The sequence below is a fragment of the Saccostrea cucullata genome, unplaced genomic scaffold (assembly GCF_032062105.1).
Source record: "Saccostrea cucullata isolate Sc308-1 unplaced genomic scaffold, CSIRO_AGI_Scuc_v1 ctg5298, whole genome shotgun sequence".
Lineage (NCBI taxonomy): Eukaryota > Metazoa > Mollusca > Bivalvia > Ostreida > Ostreidae > Saccostrea > Saccostrea cuccullata.
In genome coordinates, this window is record NW_026940796.1 from 45001 (window position 1) to 58565 (window position 13565).

General features: G+C 31.9%; 2 protein-coding genes across 2 annotated transcripts; one reads left to right on the forward strand and one right to left on the reverse strand.

Annotated features, from left to right (window-relative positions):
• Window positions 1-2180: 2180 nt before the first annotated feature.
• LOC134256335 (slit homolog 1 protein-like) lies at window positions 2181-5499 on the forward strand. Its single transcript, XM_062738982.1, has 2 exons — window positions 2181-2256; window positions 2762-5499. The coding sequence occupies exon 2, from the start codon at window positions 2771-2773 to the stop codon at window positions 4802-4804; it is 2034 nt and encodes a 677-aa protein (XP_062594966.1). The 5' UTR covers window positions 2181-2256; window positions 2762-2770; the 3' UTR covers window positions 4805-5499.
• Window positions 5388-12974, reverse strand: LOC134256336 (uncharacterized). Its single transcript, XM_062738983.1, has 12 exons — window positions 12824-12974; window positions 12161-12300; window positions 11433-11697; window positions 11116-11290; window positions 9205-9545; window positions 8918-9029; window positions 8686-8792; window positions 8231-8390; window positions 7751-7968; window positions 6942-7045; window positions 6443-6506; window positions 5388-5920 (listed from the first exon to the last, which is right to left on the reverse strand). The coding sequence occupies exons 1-12, from the start codon at window positions 12947-12949 to the stop codon at window positions 5789-5791; spliced, it is 1944 nt and encodes a 647-aa protein (XP_062594967.1). The 5' UTR covers window positions 12950-12974; the 3' UTR covers window positions 5388-5788.
• Window positions 12975-13565: the final 591 nt, after the last annotated feature.

A 13565-nucleotide genomic window follows, 5' to 3' on the forward strand; every position in this document is an offset into this window, starting at 1 on the left:
AAATCCTTTACTTCTAAGTAAAAAAGACATGTATTAAGAAATTATATTTTGACTATTAGTATTTCATTTAGTCAGAAACCAGACAAGAATCCCTAAATAATTGCAATTTGGTTTTTCAAATACACTTTCACATTAATCGAAACTGTAGAGAAAACTAATGAGCTGTACAAATTTAAATAATGTTTTAATATATTAGATGTATTAAACTGAAAATAATATAAGGGAAAGATTCAGCATTCCTCTGTTAACAGAGTCCAAATATGGCTTTAAAAATCTCAAAGAGACCCTAAACAAATAAACAATCTCATACACAATTTTGGTGTAATTAATTAATGCATATGATTTTCCCAAATTAAGATTTGTTTTTATTACAATGTCAACAATGTCAAGTATACTATTTGGGCAATATTTTACAGCAACGACCTTCCGTTTTGACAATGATATAAAAAAAATAATAAAAGTTTGCTAGAGATATATCTTTATTAATGAAGTAAATGTATACTTAAATAAAACCCCCTGATTTATCTTTTTCTTGAAATTGATATCTTCTACCGCGTTTTTTAAATTTTTGATTTGAAATATTAATGTTAAACTTATAGGATGTAAGTAATCTGTCTAAAGAGTTTTTTGATAGGGGAAGAAAGTGATGAGAAAGGGTGAGCTTGAGGGGAATATCTTGTTTGGGGGTATTATGTGTACATTTGTCCAAATGGATCAAAAGTATGACATGTACATTTACATATACGGTTAATGCTGAGGAACAGTAGGAAAACTATATATTCTTCTGTCTGGAGCAATTCTAGCGAAATAAGAAGTAGATTACAAGATCATTACGGAATTTACCCAGCTGAGAAAGAAGGTAGCAGTAATTTCTTTGTCCATGGCACCTGATCCAAGCTTTGATGTTTCTAAAGGTACTTATTTGTTTTGATCCCAATATGTATTGTTTTAATGGATTTTGAATTTGATTACATTTCGTTTTCTCCAATTCATATGCAATGTTCAAGTACTGCTTCAACTATACAGTTTCCTTCAAGGGTGGAAATTCTTCAAAACCTTTCGTCAGTTTTGAATATATTTTTAAAATTTTATTAGCAATCAAATTTGGATTTAAATACTACTCCCATCTCCCCTACGTAATTCCTTCAACAGAATCAGAGAAAATGTAAGCTTACATCTCTTGAACAAAGTAAGAATAGTTCTAAATTAAGAACATGTAAATGATAAGCATTAACAAAACACGTGACCACTTTTTCCATATCTACCTCTCTATTCCGTATGACATTTAAGAATTTACTTTTTTAATAGTATGATACTGTAAATGTATGGCAAGCCCTTTTAATATTTATTCGTGAAACAAAATTTTCTTTCAATAAGATAGATATCTCTTAAACATAGAGATATCTCTTTAGCTTATAGAGATATCTCTTTGACGAATAGAGATATCTTTAAAACTTAGAGAGATATCTCTTTTACTTAAAGAGATATCTTTTTAAGCTAGAGAGATAAAAATGCTAAAAGTTTAATATCCAGGAAAACGAAAGTAAGCATAAAACTTCCAATTCAAAAATATCTCTTTCCCATAGAGATATCTCTTTAAACTGAGAGATATCTCTTTAAGTTGGAAGATATCTCTATTTATAAAGAGATATCTCTCTAAAATGAGAGATATCTCTATAATTTTAAGATAAACTTCATTTTCTAAATAAATAGCAAAAGTGCCTGTCATATAAATGTATTATATTTAACATGTATTATATCTGGTGGAAATTGAATTTTGAACAAGTTAGCAGAGTACTTAGCGCATCTCGTAATGTTATTCTTTTTATGTGTATGTGAACTTTAATAATTGGAAGTTGTTTTCCACCAAATGCATACATTAATTTGATTAAAAACCCTAAGTCAAATCATATAAATTATGTACGTTCACAGTAATTGTAATAACAACCTTTAGACGGTTAATTATCATTGTAAATGGTTTTGGTGTTCCTTTTGGATATTGAAGAGTATGTATATGAAAATAGATGGTTTAATGTACCCAGAAAGTGAAAAGTAAATATTTGTATGAACCTTTTCATGTGCGATAAGAAATTTCATCTGTCAATGCTAAAATATACACCTGTCTGACGGATTAAAAATATGCAAAGCCAATGGATAAGAACAAGGAAGAAGTTGGACTCATTCTGCCTACCTTTCTGGAAGAGTAAAGATTTTTTTCACCTTCCATTGCTGATGTGAGGTAAAACCATTATTCCTGTACGTATATATTATATTTATTTATGTATCATAACAGTAATTTAAAGATTTTCAAATATCAAATTATTCTTTAAAAAAAACTTCATTTCTGAAATTTTCAGTAAATAAAGTACATATTAATAGGAAGTAGGAGCTTCAAAACGTATGTAATGAATTATTTTTAGGCATTTTTAACACCCTCTTAAAATTCAAATCTCACATGTATATGTCTTTTTTTCTTTATTTGTCAAAAGTTAAAAAAAGTTCTGGTATTTGATCAGATGCAACCTTTTAGCATATCTTAATTCTCGAATATTATTATTTTTTCCAGGATATCAGAATAAAAAAAATGAATATTCATTAACACGATTTTTCTGAAGTTTTCAAACGCGTGACCAATCCCTTGGTATCAGTTAATAGACAGCAGACAATATAAAAGTAATATGTGCTGCATCATGTGTATTATACATGGATAGGCATACAATTAATTAAAGTTCATGCTTAATTGTACTTTAATCTTTTTTAGATTATAAAAATGGCAGACTACCTTAACATCTTTTTCATCATCCTTACAATGTTTGTATCGATAGTGACTTCAAACCACTGTGAACCTTGCCAGTCCACAAATATCATAGACCTGTCGGATTGTAACATCCACAGTCTATCAGAGGCAATAAACAAATCGTGCACTTCAGCACGAAGTGCCCAAATTCTGAATTTGAACGGAAATTTTATAACAAACATTTCAAGTGACGACTTTAAAATGCAGGATAACACTGGATATTTCTGGCAGCTCAGTGAACTTAAAATAAGTAATAATTCAATTTATCATGTCGACGAAAATGCATTCTTGACGTTGCTCGTTCTTGAGTATTTAAATCTCTCGTATAACAATATGAAAGAGTTAAACAATGGGATTCTGAAAAATAAACCTGCTTTAAGGACTGTTGATTTCTCTTACAATCAGATAGATATTATTGGGACACAAGTTTTTACTAAACATCACTACGCTCTAAAAGAGGTTTACCTTACACATAACAAACTTGTGTCCATGGAACCATGGCCATATATACCACCATACTTGTTGAAGTTTGATGTATCGTACAATCTTATCATGAATTTCACTAATAAAATGAACTGGACATACGACTTGGAGGAACCTTACCAAGCAAGTGTAGATCTTCGTCATAATCAGTTTACATTTTGGAATGATGGCTTCTTTCAGCAATATAATCCTACTGATAAGGAATTTTACAATGATATTGTAACATATAACGTAGATCTGCGAGATAATCCATGGTTCTGCGACTGTAAGCTTCATGAAGTTTCAAGGAGATTACAGAAGTCCTTCATTAAATACTCAGATTTAAGATTTGAAGTTAAATGCAATGGTCCACCGGAACTGCATGGAGAATCTATTGCCGATGTTGATTTGAGCGATTTGATTTGTAATGTCACTAAAGACTGCCCACAAAATTGTTTATGTCAGGACAAGCCAGATGACAATATGTTTCATGTCAATTGTAATAATGGAGGCCATACAAGTTTACCAAGTCAATTACCGGAAAACAGATACAAAAGACTTAAATTGGAAATGAATAATAATCAAATCAAGACATTATCTAGTAGAAATTATACATCTTACATCACCGAACTCTCAATGTCCGGAAATGGACTTCAGGAGGTCGAATTTGAAGCAATAGAAAATATGGAGGCCCACGTACGTTTGAACCTGGAAAATAATAATTTGCAAAGTATTCCAGAGAATATTCAATTTAAAACTCCATATGAAAAAACAAAATTAAGAATCAATCCTTTCAAATGTACTTGTGACATGGTTTGGATGGCAGAATGGATTAATTTTGCCCCCGAAGACAACACAAATCGTGATATACAATGTACTCATGAAAAGGACGACGTTTATAAGATTCGTGAAGTAACAGAAAGTTTGCTTAACTGCACGTATGATGTTGCTATAGGACTGACAATCGGCTTTGCAATTTTACTTACACTCGTCATTGTAGCTGTTGTATGGGCCAAACGGTGCCCTTACGAAACCAAAGTTATCCTATACAGGATTTTTCGATATCATCCGTGGGACAAATACCGCGTGGACAGAGAATTAGTCGCAGAATACGACGCGTATTTATCGTTTGATGACACAAATATTTATATACGCCAGTGGGTGCTTCGAAAATTTGTGAAACGACTTGAAGAAGAAAAACCCTGCTATAAGTTCTTTGTGCCCATCAGAAACCTGATTCCCGGGGAAGACAAAGCAGATGGCATCATAAACAATATGGAGAAAAGCAAAAGAGTTATTATCATCCTCTCAAACGAATATGACGAAAATGAGTGGTGCAAATTCGAGTGTCAGAGGGCCGAAATTTTAGAAATGAATAAAGGACGAATTATCTTTATAAAATATCACCCTGAAGCCGATAATATGATAGAAAACGAACCGTGGAAGTCTCGAGTGAAAGGTCGGAAGGTGTTTTCCCCGGGGGAGAAGAAAAGTGAGCGCAGATGGTTCTGGGGAAAAATTAAATATGAGTTACCTACTAAATAAATGAGATTTTTTACGGTTCTTGTAACGTATGCCAGTGCTTGAACCTGCAATATCAACACTTTACTCTCAATTGATGCAAACACTATTATAATATGTCTATTGTATGACAATAGATATATGCATCATACATAACGCTTACTCATATATTGCATTAAGTTCGAGGAATTGCCTGTTATCATTCACTCGAATTTTATATGACTGTTAAGACAATCTTTATCAGCTAAAAACAATATTGTATTAAAGAATGTCATGCATACATGTAGGCTCATTATAGAAAATTATTCTCAATCCATTGTGCTTGAGGATCTTTACCATTTGAATTTCTTTGGTGTATAAGGTGATTAGACCCAATTACAAATATAGAAATTAATAGAAATGTTGATTCTAGAACTGGATGTCTTTTATTCATGGACAGATAAAATTGATAAAATGCCAGGAATAATTTTATTATTACTTTATATTTTTTTGCTTCAATTCAGTTGCCGAGGATCGAAATAAACAATATTGCAGGAATCAAAGATTTTTTCGAGCAACAAAACAAGAACACTTTGCATTTGGTTTTAAGGTTCAATGACCCTCTAATAAAAGAGATCTCACTGGTAATTACATGTATGACATATTCCCCTTCCCAACAAAAATGGTTAAAAAGAGATTTTTTTTATTTTTATAGCAAGATTCTTTAAAGTCATTAACATTTCACAACAATAATGATTTTTCTCTGTTTCTGAAAATCATTATCATTACTATGTTGCAGTTTTATCAAAGATGGTGTGTATTTACATGTCCATATACATCCAAATCGAATTACTTGTTTTAATCCAAACACTCTTTTTCTTCTGAATTCTACAATGGATGTGTGAATTTAGTATAAAATGATTAAGACTTTAAAATCCCGTATATACATGTATATAATTGTTTATCACAGTTAATGAACTTGGCACAATCTAATAACAACCGTCAATCCAGTCACTGTAAAAAAATATTTTAATAAATCAATCGATTGATGTCTGGGTATTCCGCTTGCAATTTCTCTATGGCATCACTGAATTTCATCAAATCTTCAAGACTTTTCATTCCTAATTTTTCTTCAATGCATCTGTAGAAATACTCAGGGGCCTGTGAAAATTTAAGATGACATCTTGGTAAAATAAGATTCAGTAAGAAATAAGATCACTTTGAAGAATTTAATAAATCTAGAGAGTATATAAATATTTCTTTGATTTCTTGTTATTATTTCTTTAAAGATTTATAACCACAGTATCAGATTTCATTAAAAATACTTTTCTAAATTAGAATAGTGTCTGTAAAGGGAAGATAACTCTTTCAACAATCCAATGTGAGCTCCAAATAAACACGATCTTTTATAAGTTGCATTGCAATCTCAGGAATTTGTTAAAGAGTAATAAGTAGGTTATATGTCCTTTATTTCTCACTTCATTAAAATATTTTTCTTTAAGATATGCTTGTAATTAATGAGCCTGTGTTATAAAATATTTACATGTAATCATTTTTTACTTATAAAATGAACTACATGTATATGAGTTTTTTTATTTACCAAAATACCGAATTTTAATATAGTTTTATTTTTTTTAATTTTTTTTTGTTTTATAAATCATGAAGTAGAAAACATTGTCTTACCCTTCGGAATAATTTATAAAGAAAAACAAGTTGTTTGCCAGAAAGATTTTTCAATCCAGAAAATCTGCAAAAGTACAAAAAGATCTCAAAGATTAAGTAAAATTTGGTAGATTCAATACCATCTAAAAAAATTACTTCACTCACTAATACATTATAAAAGCGAGACATAACTTTTAAGTGATATGTTCTGAAAAAACTCAAAATATAATTTTAGCCAAAAATAATTTTTGCAATTTTATGAAAATTAAAATAAATAGTAACCTCTCCAAAGCTGTTGGAATTATAATTAATATTCAACTTTGTCAATCTCAAAACCCTTGCTAATAATGATATTGGTATCCTCGCTAAAACTTCCGTTTGTATGGTATTTATCTAAGAGAAATGAATTGTTTTTAATTTGTCAAAGATACGTTTGGCTATAGGTCAGAAATATTTAATGTTTTCCATAATATTGCCTCCGTGCCAACTGTCTTCTCATTTGTAATCTCGATGTACTTACGCCATTAATTGATTGTCACCAAGCCATTTCTCAATATCTTGTCTTGTCCAATCCAGCAAGACAATGCTATCGTCAGATGACGGTAACAGGGTTGAAACAGCATGCTTAAATTGTTGATATTTGAAATTATTAAAAATGTTTACTAGTATATCTATAAATATACAATCGAGGAAGTTTAATCAGTTATCGACATTACTATCAATACGAATGAACAAAGAATGTATTCCTTTTTCATATACTATGATCACACATGAAAATATTTTTAAAAAGTATTGTGAGAAATGAGCTCACAAAATGATGCCCCTGCTACCAAACTAGTTAATCTATATTTTACATCTGTAAACCAATAACGCAAATTCACAACCGTAAACAGCAAAACATAGATTATCTGATAAATAAGCGATCTGATAAATATAGTTTCACGATTTGTGAAACTATGATATAAATCCAATTGTAAACTATAGTTTACAAACGTGAATCTATGTTTATCAACAAAATCTATTGTTAACGCTTTAAATCGTAAATATATAAAAATAAGACTTCTATAATGGCAATAATATGTTAGAAAACTTTTAAAGAAATTTTATTCATTGATATGATAGGTTGCGGGTAAGAAATGACTACACCAATTTTAAAGAAAGAATGGTAGTGTTCATAAGTAAACCCAAATATAAATTTCATTCAGTGGTATAAAAGATTTTTGGATAAGAGATGGATACCCAAAAGCATACGAGGTGTAAAGATTTACAGATGTACAGACAACACTATCAATATTTTTTTCAAAGTGGTTAAACAATTAGGAAGCAGACCTCTTGAATGGTTGACAATGTCTTCGTCTTCTGTGGATGAATTTTTCCAGATATTGCGGCTAAAAGTTCTCCCAATTTTCTTTCGAAATCGTATTTGCCGCTGAAATCGTAAAACAATTTAGCTCCTATCATGGCGCCCAACCATCCAGTTGCTTTGTAACCTTTCTCCATCAGAAGCGGAATAATTTCCTTCTTTTGTGAGTAAGCGTATTCTGCCTCTGTCAAAGAATTGTTTCATTAATGATGTTTGGTAGAATATTTATTATTCAAATAAGTGATACATTGACCCAAGAATAGACAACAATTTTATTTGAAAAACGGCAAGCCATTGCTCTGTAAAGCAGCAATTTTCAAAAAGTTTACGATCAATTACTTCAAGCAGCAATGCTCATTTTTACATACACGTACTTAACAATTTTGAAATGCATTATCCAAAAGATCTCTCTTTCTATTGACTTTGAACCATTGCAATATTCTTACCTGTTCGACAATTTTGACTGTCTTTGTATTTCTCGGAGTAACAAACCAGTATAATTCTTGCATCTTCCACTGCACGAGCCATGGCTTCGAGAATCGAACCTTCCATGTTGTCAACGTCCATCCAAACCGTGAAGCCTTTTTCTTGAAGACGATCCCTAATCTTAAATATATATTTTTAAAAAAAATATTCAATTAAATCACTGATTGCTGCATGGAAAATTGAATCACATAGTAAATGAGACCAATATCAGTAGTTCAAGGAATTTTACAGTGCTTAAAGTGTCAAAAGCATATATAAAATTTAACACTTATAGCTGCTCTTTGTTCAATAAACTTATTTTTCAGATATTTCAATCAAGATAAGTTCACAAAAGAGGTCAAAATCGAAAAAGACCTGTAAAAAATCTCATTATATTTATATCACTTTGACTATTGGAAATAAAACATTTTATCACCTGTAAAAGAACTTTCTGGTTTGCCCAATTATAGCTTAGCATAATATGTCCTGCAATAGCGGATTCTTCCTCTTTTTCCTCTGGTTTTACCTTTTTCTTCTTCTTAGCTAAAAATAATAAATACCTCAGCGATCATATTTAGAGGTCATTTAAAATATGAGAGTGAAATACTGAGTATTTATGTTTGATGACTTAAATTCGCTAAGATGTTTGATATTTTTAGCATGCATACCCGCATCTTGTCCCTCATTGATAACGAAACATGCTCCCTGAGCCGCCTTCGATAATTCCTTGCTATCGCTATTATACAGACTTTGAAGTGTTTTCCAAACTTCTTTGTCATTCTGAAATTTTAAGCCAATTATTTTTTAACTACAAGTACGTGCGAGTAATAGGAACGGCAACTCTGATTAGGTCATTAGGTCTGTGCAATGGAATGAAGTTATAAAAGAAGTACATGTAGTGATAAATTGCATCTCAGCAAGGACTCATAATGGAAAGCATTTGTTAATTACCAACCTTAAATCGTTCTTTATTCTTTTTAGCAAAAGACAACTCCCAAATAACATTGACAACTGCAATCTGTTCTGCTTCATTTCCTTGTTTTAAAACTCGTTTAAGGGTATCAAAAGCCCCTTTTTTCATGATGGTTGTTTTGTTGTCATCGTTTTTGGCCAATTTTGCCAAACCATTAATGAGTTCATGGATAGAAAAGCCCCATTGTCTGCGATCCTTTGCTTTCTCAGCTTTGTGGACCATGTCAAGTATAAAGTCAAAGATAGATTCATCGGCCGTGATTTGTCTATTTTGTTCTTCGTTTACCATGTACGATAAGGCCAAGAGAACAACCAGCTTTACATCTGTTACAGAAAAGAAAACAAAGCAGATATTACTAGTATTCTTATAAATACTTAATCCGCTGAAATTGTGAAAGGGAGGAGTTTTTTAACTGTAATTTGTAAAAATCTCTTTTGATTAGTTTTGGTGTTTCTTTCTACATTTTAAAGCAAATTTCTGTAAAATAACTATTTACACTGTAATTATTAACTGCCTTATTCTCTTTACTTTTTCCCTTAGTGAACCTTTTTTTATCTTTTCTTCCTTTTATTCTTTATGTACATTATCTGCTTGTAACGAATTTCTCTCTCTCGCTCTCTCTCTCTCTCTCTCTCTCTCTCTTCATTTATATATATTTTTAATATTTTTAACTAAATTAAATGTTAACATTAATTAAGAGCAAAACATACTGAAAGGAAAAAGAAATACAAGGTAGACTTTTGAGGTGAAATAATTTTTTTTTTCTTTTGCATTTTGAGTATTCTATCTTTAGTTTAAAATCATTTTTACTGAAAATATAACAAAATTCCATTTGATTTTGCCTTAAAATTCATGAGTTATTGAAACTCATGTGACAACCCCCCCCCCCCCCCCAAAAAAAAAAAGAAGTGAAAATAGAAAATTCTCATTATCTTCATTTTCTCTCTCGCGCAGTGGTGACAATCTTAATTTTCCTTTGCATGGAGTTCATCCGAATGTTTATTCCTCCAATAGGGATACATGTATTATGCAACACTTTCAACGAGTCAGCCCTTAGTTTAAAACTTGAAAGTGACCAACTTGTGTATTTCGAACCCTATCATCCACTAAGTCCTGCAGACGCTCAATGAGACAAAGATGGAGTTTACGGAGACTAGTCGAGTGGGTAAATGTCTTGACTGTCCCTCGCTACAATGGACCAGGGGTAAATATGCCGAAAAAAATAGGCAAATGATGTCACATGCGCCAGTGAGAGGAGAACCAACGTAAAATTGACCAGCTAAATACAGAATCGCATAAACGGTTTCTTTTAGTTTGAGGTGAATGTAATGATTATGACAGTCTACTGTATTTTATAGCAGTTTTTGTGTAGTAAGATTGGATTAAAACAGGTGTCAGGGTGAATAAACCGATCTTAACGTGGCTCTGTTACGCGTCAACGTCATTGTCGCTGTCGGTTTTCAAAACCATTCATGGGCCTATCTGATGACGGATAAGACATTTATTTACATGAAACTACACAGAAACCTGTTTTTGCCTCTGTCCCAACTTACGCACTGTAAAAGCAGCCTTAAGCAGGACCCCATAAAACAGTACCAAGATTGCAAGAAATTCATATCGTCGGTAAATATTGAAAAACAGTGTATACATCAAATGGTAAAACACAATGTATTGACAAACTTGTCAATTTTAGCGAAATTTTAACTTGTTTAGAACTTTCCCTATGTGACGTCGTAAATTTTACAGTTGAGTAACTCTGGACACTAATGTAAGTGTACAGTAACCAAATTTGACCAATTGGTAATTTTCGGTCATGTGGTTAAAAAAATTCGTATATTATGCTACTTTGCGTTTCTTTTTTCATTTTTCATTTCAGTTTATTATATTACTCACACGTTATGTCTGTTTTTAACAGATCTTCTAGAATTTCAACCATGTTAATATCCCTTGACTCTTTTTCATCCTTCTTGGACAAGCGCTTGATACTGTAAACATCTTTTGTAGAAGCATTTCGAGCACAGTTGTTGAGTATTCCAAGAGTGGAGTTAAATGGAAAGTGGTTTTCATTCTGAAACGTTTATTGGGAGATCTAAAGGTCTTAAATGTCCAAATGTATACGAAGACCAACAACTATGAATGAAATCAGCAAAAATATGTCCCTTTAAGGACCTCCGACATTTAACACCTGGAACATAATTCAAAGTTCTTACCGTAATTTCGTCTTCTAGTTCTTCCAGATCATCCTTCACAGCTAATAAATCTTCCGTCAGATATTGAAAAAACTGTGTGTCATTTACAATGGCTTCGGCAAATTTGGAACTCCCGTCAGCATAATTCCATAAGATTGTCCTGATAAGTGTTAGAAGTTTGAAGAATTCTGATTCGGAATGCTCCTCTTCCAAGTCATCATCAAAATAATCGAGGTCATGATTAGACCAGACAGCCTGGTATACATCCACTAAATGAGGGACAAATCTGGAGGGAATAAATGTTTAGTTGCATTTTATTATTATACATTTTATTATACTATATTTTAGTGAATAAGGATATTCATTATCTTAAATGTCTTCAAAAAAAGTATAGTCTCGTTCAACAAGACACTCGGCTGTCTCCATAAATTTCTGCTGGTCGGAGATTTACGGGGATAGCCGAGCGTTTGGTTGAACGATACTTCAAAAAGTCGTGCATGCGACGGGTAACACACAGATCAGGAAGAACTGTATTTAAAAAAAAAACAGAGTTGAAAAATCATGTTTAACTCTTTCTAGTATCACACATACTGATGAGTCATTATTGTTTGTTGTGGCAATTGTTAGTGGACTTGGCGGGATTCCTCCAAGATCCAGTTAAATTTTGTTTCTTAAATTGAAAATATTGAATCCCTCACATTAAAATTAATACTACATTAAGCTTAGAAACTTATATACGCACACCTTACCCCTTTTTGGCCAAGTAATTTCCCATCGCCAGTCTCTGCTCCAGCTGTTGGTTATCTTGAAATGGATCATCTATTTTTTTATCAAGTAGTTCATATATTTGTGGATACATCTCTTCGGTAATTTTGTTCATGTTTTGAAGCTGTATACAAGAAGTTAATTTGATTATAGATTTGTTATTTGTATTATATTAGAAAGCCTATATGACAATGAAAGTGTATTTAAAAAATCTTTTTACAGGCAATCTGACAGCATCATTATTTGGTCCGATTCCGAGGCACAAGCAAAGTACATAACAGTACTGTCAAGTTAGCCTTTATTGAGATCATTTGTTGCAACTTCAAATATTTTTGAAGAAGTGTAAAAAATATATTCTGAGCAAACATTGACCTCTAAAAACATCAAAGATGGGAGCAAGTGCCACGGAGGAGTAAGCAAAGCTATCGCTGTCGACCAGTCACAAATTTGTAGACATTCCAGTTTCAAAATAACGACCTATTTGTTTGTCAAAAATTGCCATGTCATATCAATTTTCATTAACTTATTTGACGATAGCTAGCAATTGTACCATATAAAAATGCTTCTAGCCATCATTGAACCAACTTTCAATTATATTCTACATGCTTTATAATATCATAAAAGCTACAGGTCACCAAATTATGTACCTTGACCATGACTTGATCGAAGTCTCTTAGAGTAGGTTTCAGTTCAGGATGATTCGCTAACAGCATGTCATATGCCTCTCCTTCTACAATGGACTTTGTTCTCACTGTTCTCCTCTTTCCAGACATGGTTGAAGAAGGTGAATTGGATGAATGGCCTGGTAAGAAATATCTTCATTCAGGATTTTTTTGAATTCGATTTTTAAACGTTTAGAGATCTTTAATTGATTGCATGTACTTAATATGACAGGAAACAGTCCAGACTAATATTCTTTAATGGAACTGCATTTTTCATAAGTCAGTTTACTTAAAATAATTTAACATTATAATTCACCTGTTTTAGTATTTGCTGAGTGGGTACTCCTGTCAGTGCGAATTTTGATTGGTTCCTTCTTGGTATCCCCCGGGACCTCTTCAGAACTACATCCTGATCCCATCCTCCATCATCGTGTGTCGTCTGCTGAAAAAATGTATAGTTTGCCGTTTTATTACATGAGGGATAATAACTTTCATTGCTTCTCATAGGCAAATGGCAGGGTTTTCAACTTTTCCAACTTAGTTTCAATTGAAAATTTTAAAGTAAAAGAAAAAACTTTGATTTGCATTTTCATTGTATCTCTCTTAAATTCTTTATTCTCTAATGGCGGTTAAAACTAAATTTGTTTGAGAAAAACAATCAGTCGTTTCATAACATTTTCATTTCAAACAATCGCGATATGCACGTCATTTACGTTTATTCATAAGC